The sequence below is a fragment of the Chroicocephalus ridibundus genome, chromosome Z (assembly GCF_963924245.1).
Source record: "Chroicocephalus ridibundus chromosome Z, bChrRid1.1, whole genome shotgun sequence".
Taxonomy (NCBI): Eukaryota; Metazoa; Chordata; class Aves; order Charadriiformes; family Laridae; genus Chroicocephalus; species Chroicocephalus ridibundus.
This window is the reverse complement of record NC_086316.1, coordinates 60,273,876-60,291,514: the sequence shown is the minus strand read 5'-3', so window position 1 is coordinate 60,291,514 and position 17,639 is coordinate 60,273,876. Positions and strand designations below refer to the sequence as shown.

The window sequence follows — 17,639 nt, the reverse complement described above, 5'->3', positions numbered from 1 at the left end:
GGATGCCCTTCCTTCATGTTATTCAGAGCAGGATGCACACTAGATTGTTCAGCAAGATAAAGGACATTCTCATATTCTGTTTGTCACACACAGGCTAAGGGAAGAGTTCAGATGGCAGTTTTGTGAAGATGGTGCAAGCCTCTTCTTCCCAAATTCTTTCAGTGAACTATGGCCACATACGTAGTTATTTTCCAGTAAGGATGTGGCATTACATCTTCAGTTCAGTAATAAATAAGCAATTATTTACCCACATTTTTGTCAGGAAACAGGAAGAGCAAACTGCTTATGCCCGAGAAGCATTTGTGTTCCACATCATCTGTTGTGGCTGTAAACAGAGAGCTGTAAACTCTCTGCTCCTCAATGAGATATTTGTTAATAAAGTTGTTATTTTAGCTTGGATCTCTGAGATACCACCCCAAAACATCCTACTTCTGTGTTAAGCACCTGCTAAGAGTTAGTAGACAAGACTGCAGTAGATAAAAGGAAAGCTAGAGCTTAATTAATCCATGAGATGACAGATAAAACACGTTAGAACAAACCTCTTAGTCTTTATTACAAATGGGGAAAAAAACCTTGTTACTAAAGTAGGGGGAATACGTAGAAACCAAAGAACGAGACAAGGGAAGGAACAGACTAGCTCACAGAAAAAGTAATTTATTATATAAATACTTATGGCCTTTAAGCTGTACAAGATTGCTCAAATTCTTGCTACAGTTCAGTCTACCCCCTTCCTTACTCTCCATATTTGAAACAGGAAATATTTCCTTTATAAACACCATCTGTCTCAGAGTACTTTTTGCACTGAGGGCTTTTCAATTTGCTTATGTTTGCTGGGACCTGGCTATGCCTAAGTCTCAGACAGATCACTTGGATGCGAGTTCAATGTACCACTTGGTCAAACTTACCAGGACTGCAAGATTTGAAAAAATGCATTTGACCAAACATATATACCCATCAGCTTTTCAGACAAAAAGTACATGTGATTCCATGCTCCTGAGTTGTCACAAACATTCTGTATGAGGGAAAAGGATTTAAGATATTTTAGAAATCCACTGGGGCTGAAGTTTGCTATCTTGTTAATGTGTTTGTTTATATTTCAGTATTCCCCACGCAGTTCTAAACTGTCTGGTTTTATTTGTCTGCTAATAAGATAAGGGAACAGTTTTGCTATAATGAAATGCATCATTAGGTAAATTTTACTTAACACATATAGACATTACAGCTACAGTTGTCAGACTTCTAATTCACTATTAGGAATAATATCTTTGTTACCTGAAACCAGGTAAGTTGAAATACTCAGCATTTTGAAGACCATTTAAAAGCATAAAAGAAAGCACCAACTCAAATTTGTTATTAAAAAAAAATCTTATTTAGGTATCTTAAAAAATACAAGGCATATTACATAAAAATCAAATAGCTATTCATTAAAACTTTGTTAAATAGCCCCATTTAAAATCATGTACACGCAAGCATTAAGTAACAATGTATAATGTTAACTAACATTTTATCTCAGTGCTGGCTGATAACAAGTTCAGCTTGTCAACTCAATAGGATAACCTTACAGGCTTCTGCCATGTGAGCATTTACAACATGAAAACTTGGAAAACAATATAAAACTACATTATACTAAAGATAATAAGCAGTCACATTGCTGGACCCACACCAAGATGGTGAAATGGATTGTCCTTTCCTTCTCTCTATGGTTTCAAATAATGTTCAGCATAAGCAGGTACACAGAGCAAGGTCCTACATACACAATCTGTTCAACTCTTTAATACATTACAGTTAAAGCCAAACAAAACAGATTTCTCTGTTAATTAAATATACTAGCAATACTACATAACATTACAGTGACAGTTTGCTTTTTAACAACTTTAATATTGAACAAAAATGTCTTCAACCATGACTCACTTCCAAGTCAGCAGCATTTTTGCAGAGCATCAGAAATGTCATAATTTTTTTCCAGTCTAGTGGGAAGATTTATCTGCTTACAATTTCTACATAGGGTAAGCAGCTGCCAGTTCTGAAATCCAGACTTCAATGTAATTTAAAAGCATAGCTGTTTCTTCCGACTCCCTTGTATAAAGTAACTAACTTATATCCCCTTCAGCAGTAGTTATAAAAGTTCACTTTTCTAGGATTCAACTCAGTAGGTTGATTTAGTGGTCCCATTTGAGTTTGAAGAATATGAATTTGATTTCTTGGGATACCTGCCCGATGAGAGAGACACTTGCATCCTCCGTGTAGTTCGCACACTTCGGCAAAGAAGAGCATTTTTAAGGTTGTCTCTGAAGTCTTTTGAAATATAGTAATAGATGAATGGATCGATACAACTGTTCAAAGTAGAAAGACACAGTGCAACTATGTACGACACATACAGATAGCTCTGGCTGTAGGTTTTGAGGAGCAAATAATGCACAACAAGCAGCACGTTGCTAGGTGTAAAACAGATGAGATACATAGACAGGACAACGATAATGAGTTTGATTGCTCTTTTTCGTTTCTTCCCAGTGCTTACATCTGAGATGGAAGCATTCAGAGTCTTAATCATTAGTATGTAAGCAACAGCAGTGAGGAGAGCTGGAATTAAGAAGAGTCCAATTGCAAGTGAGAGGAAATAATTGAACATGTCACGAGCCAAAACATTTTCAGGCAATACATCATAGCAGGTAGTAATGTTAAGATTTGAGATGTATGTTGTCTGATTAACAAGATACAATGGAATGGTGCCCAACACAATCAGTATCCAGATAGCAAGGGAGATGCCCAAGGCAATTTCAGATTTCTTTCTTGAATTCACTATGGGGTTCACTACAACCCAATATCGTTGCACACTGAGACATGTCATAAAGAGAATGGAACAGTACATATTTCCATAGAAAAATCCAACAAGTACTTTGCAGAGACCTTCACCGAATAGCCAATTATTGCCATTTACATGGTAAGCAATCTTCAGTGGGAACCAGACAACAAAAAGAAGGTCTGCCAATGCCAAGTTAACCATATAAATCACAGCTGGATGTTTCTTCTTTGTTCGGAAAAAAAAGACCCAGAGGGCCAAGGCATTGCTTGGCAAACCAATGATAAAGACAATGGTATAGACAATGGGAAGAAAAACTGTAGTCAGCTTTCCTGTGAGGGCTTTTGCCGCAAATTCATCCACTTTGTATAATTCTTCAGTGGCATTATTTGTATTTGGAACTTTCTGGCCAGCAAAACTTCTTCCTTTTGAACTGCTGCTTCCACTACTCTCTAAAAACAAACAAACAAACAAACAAACAAAAAACCCACAAAAAAACACATTGCTGTTACTGAAGCACTGACTTCTTGTTCTTTTTAATAATAAACTACACATCATAATTCACATAATCTGAAGAATTAAATAGGGCCTCATCAACAGAAAATTTAAGACTGGTTTTCAAACATGACAATTTTTCCTCCCTTTGTTTTATTATTCAAGGCAACTTATATCCCTATTCAAGGATTGTATCAGCAAGTAAAATGCTTTTCCACATCACCAGTGATATTAAAAATGTCTTGTTAAAATGGCTGTCATGTGCTTCTACCACCTCAACAGTTATAATAGAAACTGCTTCAAGTTTCCCAGGGCACCATTATCCTTTCACATGGCAGTGCCAGACTACCCAAGTGCTGGGAAGACTCATAAAACTTTGCAGCTGGCTAACATAGCTGCAGTAGAAGTTTACTAAGTTTTAGGTGGCCTGAAAATGAGGTATTCAGTAAAAGAGCATGCTGTCCTCAGATGAGCTAGAACTGAAACTGTCAGAAAGTAATACCAAAAGCTATGCACAATTGATCTCTGGGGAAAGAAAGACGTGTTACGCTGTATCTGAATTGAAACTTGACCAGAATAACTTTGTGCATGAAGATGCAACAGCGCTAGTCATCTGGAATCTTCCAATTCATGGCCAAGATGGTCAGGCAATCTCTGCAGTTTCTACTCAAAGTGTTAGGTCTTTGCCTAGCTAAAGCTGGCAGCTATGGTCGCTTTGTACACCAGATGGCTATCACTTCACGTTTTGCTCTGCCTCTTCGAATGCCAAGCCGTATCAACAAGCCAGCCATTCCTGACTGCTGTCTTGTATGACGGCCTTCAGATGGCTCAGTCCAGAACCCCCAAGACTCCCTCCAAACCCAAGACAGTCCTCTCACTTTAACAAGTTAAACTGCACAAGCAGATACTGTCCATGAACTCCCCCTGTTCCAAAAAGTCTGACATCTACCAGGCTAAACTGTACAGACATGGAATGTGACTGTCTGTGGGACTAGTATTTTTAACCTTATCTCAATTTCTATAAATATTTATGTATTATTTTAGCCACAGAAAATCCCAATTGGAGTATAAATGGCAGTCTTCTTGAGCACGCAGGTCTGTGTAAGCCCTGAACAGTGTTGAAGGATGGGCCCTTTGTTATTCTATAAATAATAGTTTTGATACAGTTCCAGAATGAAAAATGCTTACACCTTACATTTTAAAGCATAAGAAAAGAATTCTCACAAAAAATATGTAAATACAAAAGTATGCATGCTTTCCAGTATAGGATTCTCAAAAGTAGAACATTAGACAGCTGTTCCTTTCAAGTTATTACTGCAAGAGTCATATGTACAGCATTTGCATCCTGACTAGACTATGTGACCTCCTAAAGAAGTGTACAGAAATATAGCATATATTGGTGTTCTTTAGAGTTCTGAATTAAGTTACCCTACCACCACTTAACGAGGATTTGACAAGCTCCAGGCACAGGCATGCTTCCCTGGAAAACTGAGGTATAAGAAAACTTTTTGCCAGTACAATGACATGGACAAATCTTTGCTGTAGACTGCAAGAAGACTGACGTCTAATGATACCAACAAAACACCAGTCCTAAAGACAATTAATTCAAATGTGAAACAGTCATTTTGGCCTACATGTGGTATAATTACAACAGGGTAGATTTATACAAATTCTGCTCCAGATCTTCAAGCCACATGATTATGTCAGCAATACTGTTAAAGTTTGCAAAGTTTACTTGTATAATACAGAAATCCCAGGTCCCTAACCCAAGCTGTGAATATTAGAAGCCATAAAACCAGTTGGAAGAACATAGCTTACACAGACACCAGACAATGTAAATGATAATTAGCTAAGCACGCTTATAGCTTAGCTGAGAGAGATGCTTGGAAGCAGACCCTTTATTGTAAACTGACAGCAGTTCTCAGAATACTGTAATAAAGCATAATGTACAGTGCTATGTTAAGCAGCTGTCCATTAAGTAGTTGTTATTATCAAATTGCAGTCGTGCTATTTGTATTCCATTGCAAAGACTTAAATTACTGTAGAAAAGTGGTAGAGCAACTACCACTTTGTTCTTATGATTGTTTTGTGATCAGATAGAAAGCAATGCTTTGCAACTGGTGTTCATAGGTTGGGTTGAAATAAAAAAAAAAACCAAAACCAAACAAAAAATGCTCACCCAAAACCCCTAAAGTGTTAGTGCGACATAAGACAGTAAGAGCTATAACAAAGTGGATCAACTGGCACGTGACCCACAGACAGGACTTAGTATTACAAGAGTGACTAAAGGTTTGGTTTGTTCTATTTTTGAAGACATACTCAAGCTAAATGGGTGATCTCAGAGACCAAGTCTTGCTTTTATGATGACTTTAAGTAGTTTCAGCCTCAAAAGTTCGAACTGCAGATACTGGGCAGCTTTTGTTAGCCCAACTGGCACCCATATAGGGAGACAGTTCAGTGTCTGTTTCTTTTTGCAGTTAACACTCCCTCACCAAGAAACCAATCCTTTGTTAGGTATGTGCATTTTCTACACCCTTTTCTTACTCTTTCTGTGCTTGCAGTTTTCCATAACAATTGAGTTCTTTTCCAAGCCGAGTTTCACCCAGCCTGACTCACATACTGAGAATGCAGTTGATTTGCTAATCTGCCCACGGGAAAAGCTTCCTTGGCATCATAGGGAAAACGTACTCTCGTTCCACAACAAAAGACTGTTTCAACACCTTTGCCATTTATCCAGAAGATATAACCCACAGCATACTAAAAGATGATTATGCCTACCCTGCAGACACAAAACTGAGAGCAGCACAGAGTATCCAAATTAACTAGTTTAGGTCATGATAGTAATACCCACACAGGACTAAGGCTAAGATTACCCTGGTTTTTGGATCTGCACCTCAGATTCACCACAACCTCATAATGGCATTAGCCTGGTTGAAACCAGCTACAATCACGGTCCCTGGCTTATAGTGGGTTGGGAGAGTGTCACACTTCCAGCTCATTTCACCTGCCTATTCCAGAAGATCGAGCACCCAGCTAGAACTTCTAATCAGACTACTTCCCCCGCCCCCAAACTGATTCCAAATCCCCCCTGCCCTCTCCCAGGTCAGATAACTAGGATATGAAGAGGCAGTCTAACATCAGAAACTCTGAACAACAAACTTTGCACCCATCTAGTATCTATTTGTTGAGAAAATAGGACCTACCATATGCTTGGCTTCAATATTTACACAATCTTTACGCATATAGTTTTATTATTTAAGTCCAGTATGAACAAACACTGAAGGACACAGTGCAAAGGCATGCATAGACGTGACAATGGGGTTTACTATAAAAGGTAGTGAAACATGAACCGTAGGCTAGTGAAATATTAATATGAATAAGTGGGTTTTCTTTTCCTCAAAAAGCATTTACATTCAATAACCAATAACATAAACTAACAAAGATAAGAATTCGGATAGGAAAAAAATAAATCCTAACTTTTCAGAGTTGGGGGAAAAAAGCAAGAACACGGTCCTAAAGTGCTTTATTTTTTTAAGTTTGCAAACAGCTTTTCGGCAGGTGCTGCCCGAGAACCCACCCGGTGCCGCAGGGAGGCGGGTGAGGCCGGCCCAGACGTGCCGGGCAGCCCCCGCCGCCCAACCCGCGCCCCGCCAGCCCAAAGCGGGCTGGAAGCCCAGCCCGGCGGCTTGCCCGTCGAGCTGCTTTCTCCCCCACCACCACCTGGCGGGGAGGCCGGCGGGCAGCGCCCTCCCCCGCGGGTCCCTGCAGCTCCGCAGCCGCGGGCCCGACTTTTCCGAACCCGTTCAGCACCGCGGCGACCTCCCCCAGTCCGCTCCGGGCTCCCCCGCCCCAGAAACCCGCTCTTCGGCGCGGTTCAGCCCCGCCGAGAGCCCGCCCGTGCCCCCCGCACCGCTCCCCGCCTGAAGCGCCGCAGCCCGGGGGCACCGAGCAACCCAGCGCAGAGCCCTGGGAGGCCGCGGCTGGCCCCGGCCGAGCCGTCGGCTCTAGCAGCCGTCGGCGGCAGCTGGCACTTCTCCTCTCACCTGCGGGAGCGGCGGCTCTCAGCAGCGCACAGAGCAGCAGCAGCAGCAGCAGGCACAGCCCGCGGCGCCCAGCCATCCTCCCGCCGCGCTCCGGACACCACCGCCTGTCCCGCACGCCCGACCAGTTTCACCTGATACCTGAGCTAGGAGGGGGTGGAGGGTGCGGTCGGCCCAGTACCAGCCCGGCGGCGGGCGGAGCTGAGCCAGGCCACATCCCCCCCCCCCTCCACCGCCGCCGCGCTGTGGGGCAGCCCGTGAAATGGCCTCGCCGGCGGGTCCGCTGTGCCTGCCTCAAGATGGCGGGGGCGCTCCCTCGCCCCTCGAGGGGGTAGTTGGTCTCGCGTCTCAGCTCAGGTCCCGTCTCGGCCTCTGCTGGGGCCGAGCAGGTGCGGCGGGCCCCGGCTCTCCTCACTCCCCCTCAGGCCGGCCCTCCGGCGGTCTCCTGGCTCTAAGCCCATCGGTGGGAGCCCGGCCGCAGGGCGGGGGCAGCTTTTGCCCGCGACAGGTGCCCTGTTGCCAGGCCGGAGCTGGGTAAGGCCCAGCTGCGTATTAGGAGGGGGCTGCCCTCCACACCGAGCTGCTGCTGGAGCACAGCAGGACAGTGCTGGGGCTGGGGGCAAGCTGGCAAGGAAGCAGGCTGGAGGGGCATTTTGTGGGACAGCCTTACTCCTGAGTCATAACGTGTTGCTTTGCATGTGCCAGGTGTCTTGCTTTTCTTCGTTGTGCGGTCGTATGACAGGGAGGCAGCAAAATGTGTAATGGCTGCTTAACCCAAATGCATTTGTGGTGCTGTGCTGGCATGACCCAGGATAAGAAAGGGGTGTTTTCACTTGTCAGCCTCGCTTAAACTCAGAGTACACCAACTTCCTTTTGCTTTTTTTTGAAATAGGAATTTCAAGAACAAAATTAAGCACAATGCAGTGCCAATAGTGTTTTCCGTTTGCATGAGTTGAGGAGGTCTGCATTGTTCCCATTTTACAGACCAAACATGGAGTGCAGGGATGAAAGCAAATGCGCTTGGAAGTTTTGGGTGTCCGAGTTGACATCAAGGGCCTCTCTTTTTGAGTCTTTGTTATAGATTATTCCATATTCAAAGCCAGGAACATTCCAAAATTCAAAACCAGGTGGTTCCTGTTCGTCATCCACCCAGCTAAGACTGTTTACAGATTTCTCATCTTAGTCTCAGCCTCCTTGCTAAGCACCGGGAAAGTCATAGCCCATGCCTCCAGACTCTCTCCCTGCCTCTTTCGCTCTCACTTGCAGCGCTGTTTTGTTTACTTTACCATTACAAACCGCTTCGTGGGCACTTGAATCTCCTGCTCCTAATCTCCTTGTCCAGTGAGTTGTAGTCTTCTCATCTGGCTTTTTATCTAATCTCCCTTTCAAACAGGCATGTACATAGGTGCCGGCTACCAGTCTGTACAGTGTTTTCCCTCTCAGATCTCTAGTACTAAGGAGTGGTCAGCCCTTCTGTCATCTGGTTCTACTGGCAGCACCTAGTCCCAGTTTTCAGTTTGTTTTCTCTGGATTCATTCCATCCAGTCTGTCCTTTTGTCCCCTTTCAGAGCAGACAGCTCCTTTCCTCTTTTGCTTGGACCCAGCAGCAGTAGAAGAGATTAAGAATGCAAGGAAAAAGGATTCATTGCTGTCACTAAACAAAATCTGTTCTAGCTGACCCATGACTGGTCAGAGCTGCAACTGGAGAAATTCTGTGTCTGTGTGTAGAAGCAAGTGTCACTGCAGGTGCATCTTCTGGAGGTGCAGCTCTGGACTTAGCCTCTGTTGGGCATAAAGAAACCATGTTAACAAAGGCTTATAATTTGACTAGGTTTTCACAGGGATGTGAGAAACATGTGGTTGATGTGAAGACCATCTCCCTTCAAAATCTTACAAACAATTGATTACATTCGCAAGCAATCAAAATGGAGGTTAGAAGAGGAAGTGTCAGGCAACTTTAATACCAGAGAACTCTATATCAACCTGCCTTAGAGACTTTACTGCTGCCTTTCAGTACTTAAATGGGGCTTATGAGAAAGATGGGGAGAGAGTTTACGAGGGCCTGTAGTAACAGGACAAGGGGTAACATTTTAAAATTAAAATAGTGTATGTTTAGATAAGATATAAGGAAGAAATTCTTTACTGTGAGGGCAGTGAGACACTGGAACAGGCTGCTGAGAAGTTGTGGATGCCCCATACCTGGAAGTGTTCAAGGTCAGGTTGGATGGGGCTTTGAGCAACCTGACCTAGTGAAAGGTGCCCCTGCCCATGGAGTGGGGTTGAACTAGGTGATCTTTAAAGATCCCTTCTGACACAAACCACTCTATGATTCTATAACAAACTAATCGTCTTTTGACACTTGTAAGCAGTAGTTCCTGGTGCTCCGGCTGTGCCTAGCTAACAAGGCTTTTGTTGTGGTTTTGTTCTATTTACTTTTATCGAGAAGTTGGTGCTCCTAAATAAGATCTTCATCAGGGCTAATATTTGTTAGGAAGATTCCCCGTTTATAGTCTACATATGAGTTCTGCCTCATGACTTAAAAAGTATCTAATAGAAAATAGAAATGGTCTTGCCCCTGTTCAGGGACCTCTGCACAGAGGTCAAGCTTCATGATCTTTGCTTGCCTTTATTGAAGACAACTAATATGTCAAACCTTTACAATTTACAGAATTTACAAGAAATTTACAGTTCTAGTGTGCCATTTATCAAACAATTTGGAAAGAAATTTTGACGGTTTGTAGATATACACAAAACAATTAGGTTCTTGTTCACACTTGTTTGTCTTTGGAAAATAATTGCAATAAATACAGCTGCCACAGGAAGAATGAATACGTGACTATAGTTGCTTATTATCCTCAATACCCCAGTACAAATTGGTAGTTTCTTGAGTTTTCTGCTATACGTTTTTTTTTCTGCTACAAATACATATATATGTGTGTGTGTATATATATATTGCTATATTATACTATAATGAGTTGGAAAGAATCATTTGCACCTTTATATAGTGGCTTGAAGGGAGCTTTGAACTTGCACATCATTGGTTATTGATTAACAAGGCATATCCAAAACTGGGAAAAAGATAAATGAGCATCAGCTCATAATTCCCTGCCCTAGGAGTGTTTGTCTGGGGCACGTTATCAGGAAAGTCTTGTGCACCTTTGGGCAAAGGGCATCATTGGAACATGCTCTCCCTTGCACTTTGAGTTGCTGCTGGGTGTGGCGGTATTAACACAGTTTAGCGCAGGGGCTCCAAAGGGCACCTTCCCGGGTATACCCCTTAGGTCTTAATTCATTTTTTAACAGCATAATAATGTGGTGTAACATGAAGATGTGTGACTGTCAACGATAGTTGGTGCCCCTTCATTAAATGAGAAGTAGATGTGTTTTCATTGCAAGGCATTTGTCAGTACTTGTGCAGTTTTTGCTAGAATAAATGGGTGGGAGCATTTTCTATATAGAAAGTGTATTTTGTGTGCTTTATGTCTCCCTGTGAATTTCTGAATTCAGATGGCAAATGTGTTTTCAGTGTGTGGCTTACTGTAATCATACCACATGTCTGTTTGGGGAGAATGTAAGGGATGGCTATTTGTGCCACATGTCTTACACCAATATATGGGGGTTTTTATTGGTTTTTTAAGGTGCAACAAGAGCTTGGTTTGGGAAGGGAGAGGAGATAAAAATCTCCTAACTTAAAAATCACCATGTCTTGTAGGGATGGCACAAGCACTTAAAATATCCTTCAAACAATGCAGTTATTGCAAGGGTTCAAGGAGGAGGGTGAAGTTTGGTTCAAATGAAACAATGTGAATAATTTCATTCTAAAAACTAATTTAGTTTTTGATTCAGAAGAAGCTGATGCATCATTTCTTGGTGCTTTCGCCTGTCCTCAGGGTAGCCACCTGGCATCTTAGAAAACAGGAGAGTACCTTGGTACTAAGTTACTACGAGGCTCTGCTTTCACAGTGCAGGACCAGGTCTCAAGTTTTTTTTATAACTCATTTCAACACATTGAAGCCCTTTATCCTTCCTCCTTGTGTTTCTCACTCACAAAAGCCCCTGTGCAATCTTAAGCAATCTCTCTCGCTTGTTTTCCTGATCCTTTGAACACTTATCTGTATTTCCTGCTCAGTTCTCATTGGCCTTGCTGGCAGACTTGTTAGGTACTATATAGTGGTTGTCATAAATGTCCTTGATGCTCTGTGTGTGTCCAGCAAGGATCCTAGGATACAAGAGGTGTTATGGGCAGCAGCTGTATATTGTTCTGTTTCTCTGGTAGCAGATATCCATTTTATTTCACTCTGTATTTAGAAAGTCACGTCCATTCCCTCTCTTACACCATCTACCACAAGATTCTTGCAGGTTTTGGAAATTCTGGCGATGGCAAATATGTACTTTATGAGCATGTCATGCGGATGTGCTATTGTGTTGTTACTACTTGGGGTGTCAGTGTGGGTAGCATATTAATTCGTGGCATTTTGAGGTCACTGTGTTGAGGGAAGGTAGTCCCTTAATGGTTATAGGGTGTCATTCTGATTTTTCTGACCTTCGGTTAGCGGAGTCCTGTGTTTTTTCCTGATGTTTGGCCTTTGACTCTTCCTGTATTTTCACTTTTCTCAAAAGCAAGGAGATCCAGGGCTTGGGCTGGAGGCACGACAAAGAGAAGTGGCAAAAGGTCTAGAACAAAATGTTAGGTATGCCCAGTGCCTGGGGGGTAGAAACATAGATGGCTCAAACCTGATTTCACACTGACATGGAAGTACAGCTGTGACTGCAGTTCACTGTGACCTTGCAGTAATAGAGGACATGCAAATTTAACAAAATGTCTTGGTCTAAGCAGAATATAAAGCGGTACTTCTGCACTTGTGTTGACAGTTGCTTAACCTGTGGTTATGTCTGTCTTCAAGTGTGCCTATAGCTACATTAAAAAACAAAACAAAAAACCAAACAAAAAAAAAACCCAAAACATGTTAAGGTGCCAAAATAAACCTATTGAAAATTAGGAAATAGTATAATTTGGGCTTCTTGTGCAATCTTAATTCAGCATGCTTGTGCATACACATTTTGAAAGGGACTTAATTATGATGTCATATCCAATCTTTCCATGGTGCAGTGCATTGAGTGTGCTCACGAATAAACAGTTAATCTTGTACTCACACCTCTGCTTACATGTATAGATACATCGAAGATACAACCATTTAGCTAGTACTGACTTCTTATCCTGCTACTGTTGTAAACTGAGAAAGTGCTCTTTCTGCATAGATAGGAATGCAGAGAAAGGGTTGTGCAGATTGCTTGTGACTCATCAGTGCAACCACTAGTTTTGCCTGAGTTTCTATCCGTCTGATGTATGTAGCGGTATTCTGTTACCTGTGCTGAGGAAATGAAACAATGGATCATTGTTAAGCTAGTCTAAAAACATTTAATAGCTCAACAAAATGAAACATTGTTATGTGTTGGCATGTTTGTTAGAGAGGGTGTTGCTGTGTCCTTTGCAATAGCCAACTGGTCTCCAGACCAAACCGCCTGCAAGCAGACAATGATAAATGGGAGCTTGCATCAACACATGAAGTTTAAAATAAGGTCAGCATAACAGCAGTGGAAACAAGATTATTAAAAAGCTGTGTGCTTAGCTGTGCAGCCTATTTGCAGTAGAAACACAGTGGAGAAGATTGTGGTGGAAAATTAATCACAGTATTAGTTGTGATGAACTGGATGAGCATTTTCCATATCTTTCTCATTCAGAATCCTGTTGGTCCATCTCACATAGGAAGTTTATTGGTGGCCTATCATGGAGATAACTCTGTTTGTATTGACACTGTGGGACTATCCAAATGCCAAATTACTTTTAGGAACAGATCTTTATTAGGTAAACATTAAAAGTGAAAACTGAAAATGTTGAAAGCATTCTGAAACATCTTAAAAGTCCATAACATTTCTCAGATAATTTCTACTCTCTGTATTTCTTTTAGTAATATATAATTAAACCACACCAGTTCCAAGGGATTATTTAACTTAGATTTTACAACAAAACCTTTCTGACTCCAGGCAAATGTTGCAAAATCTGATGAGTATAGTGAAATGTTAATCCTAGTTAGTGAGAAGAGGTAACCAAGTTTTCCTTCTGGAGATTAATTACATGAATATTGGGATACATTGACCAAACTGAGGAGGTCTGTTTCCTTATTTTCCTTCCATTTCAGTTGAGCTACTATTTGTGTGTACTGGTTTGTAAAGCTGTTTTGAATGGAGTTGAAAGTTATTCCCATGTGTATCTATTTCAATTCTTGTCTAGTGTTTGTACATCTGCACTGGAAGGAATATAGGGTGGAGTGTATAAAATAACAGTTCCTTTTAAGGTAATCTGAATCATTACAGTGAATCACAAACGCAGTGGGAGTCAACAGTACTTTCTTCCATCAAAGAAGGTTGTTGTCTGTAATGTATGTGAAGAAGTTCTTCCTTCACTCAGCATCAGTAAGTTATGTGTTGGAGGATGTTTTTAACTCAGTCATGTCTTCCTTAAAGAAAACTGGACAAAGTCCAGAGAAGACGTGATCAATTGGAACAATCTGGAGAATGTTTGGAGCAATTAAATTTGTTTGGTCTAAAGAAGGTTGTGGAGAGACATGATGACATACTTAAAGGATGTCCAAAGCTGCAGCATGTTTTCCACGTTCATTGAGTAGGATGAAATGCTAGCAAAGTTAGATATTAGGGAAAAGTTCTGACAATTTGCACTAGTTTTGTTGAGCTTTCACTTTCTAGGAAATCTGTAGGACCTCCATCACTGGCAGTTTTAAAGTGGTTTAGATGTAGGTGTATATCTCCTGGCAGAAGTAAGTGATGCGTTGAGTAACTCTTCCAGCCCAGCTAGTAGTGACTCTACAACAATGTTTGTAGCAGAATAAAAAGCCAGTCCTTTATTACACTGACCTCAGTGGTCTTACTGTTATTTGGGATCTGAATACAATAAGATTTGACATAGTGTTCTATGTTGCGAGTCAGCCTTAGTGGTTTTACACTCATGTACCTCTGTTTAAAAACAAATGCTACTGAAATGCTATCTAGACCCTGTCTTATCTGATTCTAGCTAGGAAGAGTTTAGATCCTTAGGTCATGCTCATCATTACTGAGCAATAATGACTCAGGCAACAGCAAGGTCTCCTGCTCAGATCCATCATGTTTTTGCCTCTGAGGAGAGGAGCTTGTTCAAGCCCCTCTGCATTTTTGCTTCCCCACTACACAGATGACAGCAGTTTTCCGAACAAATCAAGGACCAAGAGCCCAGAGGGAGAAGCATTCAGGTGGGCCACTGAGGGAGAACACCAGCTAGGTTTCAGGGTGTCAGTAGACCTCTGGGAAACCCCATGGGATTTATACCCATTTTGAAGAGCTAGAGAAGAGGTGTGGAAAAATGTCAGTCACTAAGCACAAAGTTTGGTGGACACCAGGGAGAACTGTACTTTGTGAATCTGAGATAAAAGAGCATGAAGAGAGTGACATTGAACAACACACCTGGTCACCTTCAAAGAGCAGCATTAAGACACAGTCTCAGAGACTTGGGAGCTGACTAAATCATAGCCAGATTTGGAAAGTGGGGAGATACAACCCAAAATCTGGCTAAGGGGCCATGGGTGGTGTAGTGCTGCCAGACATTTCAGTAGTCCTCTAACAAGAAAAAGCTTTATAAGAAGTTAATCCTGTGTACAAAACAGATATGATCATAGTCATGTGTGACTTGTGTTTTTCTCCAGAGGGATTTCTTGATGTAGATGATGCCTAGGACAGCTGTAGGGATGGATTAACCTTGGCTGAGAATTGTTGATGGCTTCTGAGGAACTTAGGATTTGCCCAAGAAGTAACGCCATTCTCAGTTGTGAATGGATTCAGCCTCCAAGAAGTTATTTAATGGCAACAATGAGTTCCTGTCTGCACCATGAAGCACTTGCTGGTGCTGGGGTCTGTTTAATCAGAGTGTCTTTTTAGATTCCAGTTAGTATTTGCAAAAAACAAATTGAAAATGAATTCTGAGAGCTTCACAGAAGGTTTCTGTGCCAAGCTTTTAGTTCAGTTGAACAGATAGGTATGTGACATTCATTCACAACAGTGCCTACTGATGTAAAAATTGTATGAACAATTCCAGCATTGTACAGTGAAGTAGGACTTGAGAACAAAATTTCTAGACCGGAAAACCCTATTACTCTAAATAGTATTTGTCTTGGTGATTTTGTGATTGCTTAATTGAATTTATAATTTTTTTCTTTCTTGAAAATTGATACTTGTAAGGAAAAATAAAAGTCATAACTGTTTTATTAGATAAGAAAATACAATTTTTTTAATCACAGTATCATTTTCCTAAATGGAAAGTGAACTTAGTCTAACATTTGTGCAGTATCAATCCATCACCCCTTTTTAATTCTGCACTCAGTGGAAGTTTATGCTAGTCTAAATTGCTCTGTAAGTTGCGAGTACAAAATACGGCATTTTGACCACATTTCCTGACTAATTGTGGAAATTTTAACAGAATCATACATTTATTAACTTCTAATCATGAATTCCATTTCAAGCATTTGACCTGATCATTTAACTGATCTGCTGATACCTGTGATGTTTTCTGGAGCTCATCCATGCAATATCCTTATGTTCTTAATTTATCAGTGATCTAAATGAGATATGAAAAATTATAACTTTTCTAGTCATCGTGACAGTGAAACATTGCAAGAGCCATCTGGCAGGAGTACAGGGGGGAAAGATAAAGACTTCTAAGGCCAGAGCTTTTTATTTTTCCCTTGCCATGTGCATGGACATGCACTATCCCACTGCACCCCTGTGTGCTGGACCATAGGTTGGTACAACCACACCAGGATCATTGGATACTCATCCAAAAAGAGGCAGGATTTTAACAGGGTCAGTTCTGCAGTCTAGTTGATGGCATGCCCGTGTTGATGTAAAAGGTAGTGTTTGAGACATGCATAAAAGTCCAAGGGCTCTGAGCAGGTCAGGCGGTTCGTGTAGCAGCAGTTATGGCTGATGACATTTAAATTGTACATGGCATTACAGTTTAAAATGTCAGCATGGCAAGTAGAAAGAATTATTGTTTTGGCAGGGTTTGCCTGGTTTGGCAGGAGTGATATCTTGCCTATTGCAGTTTTATACCAATAAATTAAAATGAAGAAAGTTAAGCAACAGATACACAAATGTTTCTGAAAATTTAGAATGGCATTTAAGTTAACTTCTACAGCAGGGAAATAATAGACAATGTGGTGATCCAGTCACATTAACAATTCTGGCTCTGATAGAGTCCAACAATATTTATAACACATACATAGGAAGTATTGAATAACTTATGTGTAAGACCTGTCTAAGCAACAAAGAACAACTCAGTCTGTCTGTTCACATCCTCTACTACAAAAGCAGGGGCTGGGGCCATCCACTCAAACACCAGGAGCCAGGTTCAAATGTAAAAAACGTTGCATAAATGACACCCAGCAAGTAGGAGACCTTTGAAGCTCCTCAAAAAAGGATGCTGGGGATGCAAGAGGTTTCCGTAAATTTTTGGGAAGGCTGGGCAACACTTGCAAGAGAGAATCATTGAGGATTACTAGCTGACTTGAGAATTCCCCTGAGGAGAATGTAGCGTAAGAGTAATTGGGGAAATAGCATTTATGTTTGTCCTCCTCTTTTTCATTTCTGTGCATCTGCTTATGGTCACTGTTGTGGCTGGTATCCAGGCCAGTGAGCCTTCCTTTGAATAGTGTGGTCATTTGCCCTAGTTCTTAGGCTCTTCTGAGATGCAGGTTAAACTTGAGTGGCATTATGGATGTCATTTAGGTTCCACTCTGATGTCCTCCAGTGCTTTCCTGTGTTTTCTCCTGTGTGCCTGGCAGAGATGCAGTTTGCTGAGGGAGAGGACAGCTCTGTGCTTTTCAGGGAGAACAGCTGTGTCGTGTGATGGCAGGACCTGTGGGCTCGGCTGGGTGAGAACAGCCGAATCCTGCAGCAATGGACAGTTTGAAGCTCACCCAGCTCACAATTTGAAGAAGGTGCTGGCAGTTCTTAACCTGCCTTTGCAGAGCACACCGCATCATAACTTATCCGAGGAAGGATAGGGCAGGTCTGTCCAGGCTACCTTGTGATATACCTTGTCATATACTGGTTTGAGAACAGATACTGTTAGTTGTGGCTTGGGGACAGGGGAATTGGAAAAGCTGAAGGAGAAAAGATGTCTGTGCTAGAAACTGGTCATCTCCCAGCTCTAGCATGGAAGGGATATGTCTGTCTGGCTTTGAGCATATATGGTCTTT

At 41.7% G+C, this 17,639-nt stretch overlaps 1 protein-coding gene across 1 annotated transcript; it reads right to left on the bottom strand.

Annotated features, from left to right (window-relative positions):
- Window positions 1-642: 642 nt before the first annotated feature.
- On the bottom strand, window positions 643-7,568 carry F2RL1 (F2R like trypsin receptor 1). Its single transcript, XM_063321055.1, has 2 exons — window positions 7,339-7,568; window positions 643-3,252 (listed from the first exon to the last, which is right to left on the bottom strand). Exons 1-2 carry the CDS (start codon window positions 7,412-7,414, stop codon window positions 2,147-2,149), a joined length of 1,182 nt encoding a protein of 393 aa, XP_063177125.1. The 5' UTR covers window positions 7,415-7,568; the 3' UTR covers window positions 643-2,146.
- Between the last annotated feature and the right edge of the window lie 10,071 nt (window positions 7,569-17,639).

Coding starts and splice junctions, on each gene's coding strand:
- F2RL1 (XM_063321055.1), bottom strand. CDS start 7,414: ATGGCTGGGCGCCGCGGGCTGTGCCTGCTGCTGCTGCTGCTGCTCTGT. Junction 3,253..7,338: donor GAGAGCCGCCGCTCCCGCAG/GTGAGAGGAGAA, acceptor GTTTGTTTTTAG/AGAGTAGTGGAAGCAGCAGT.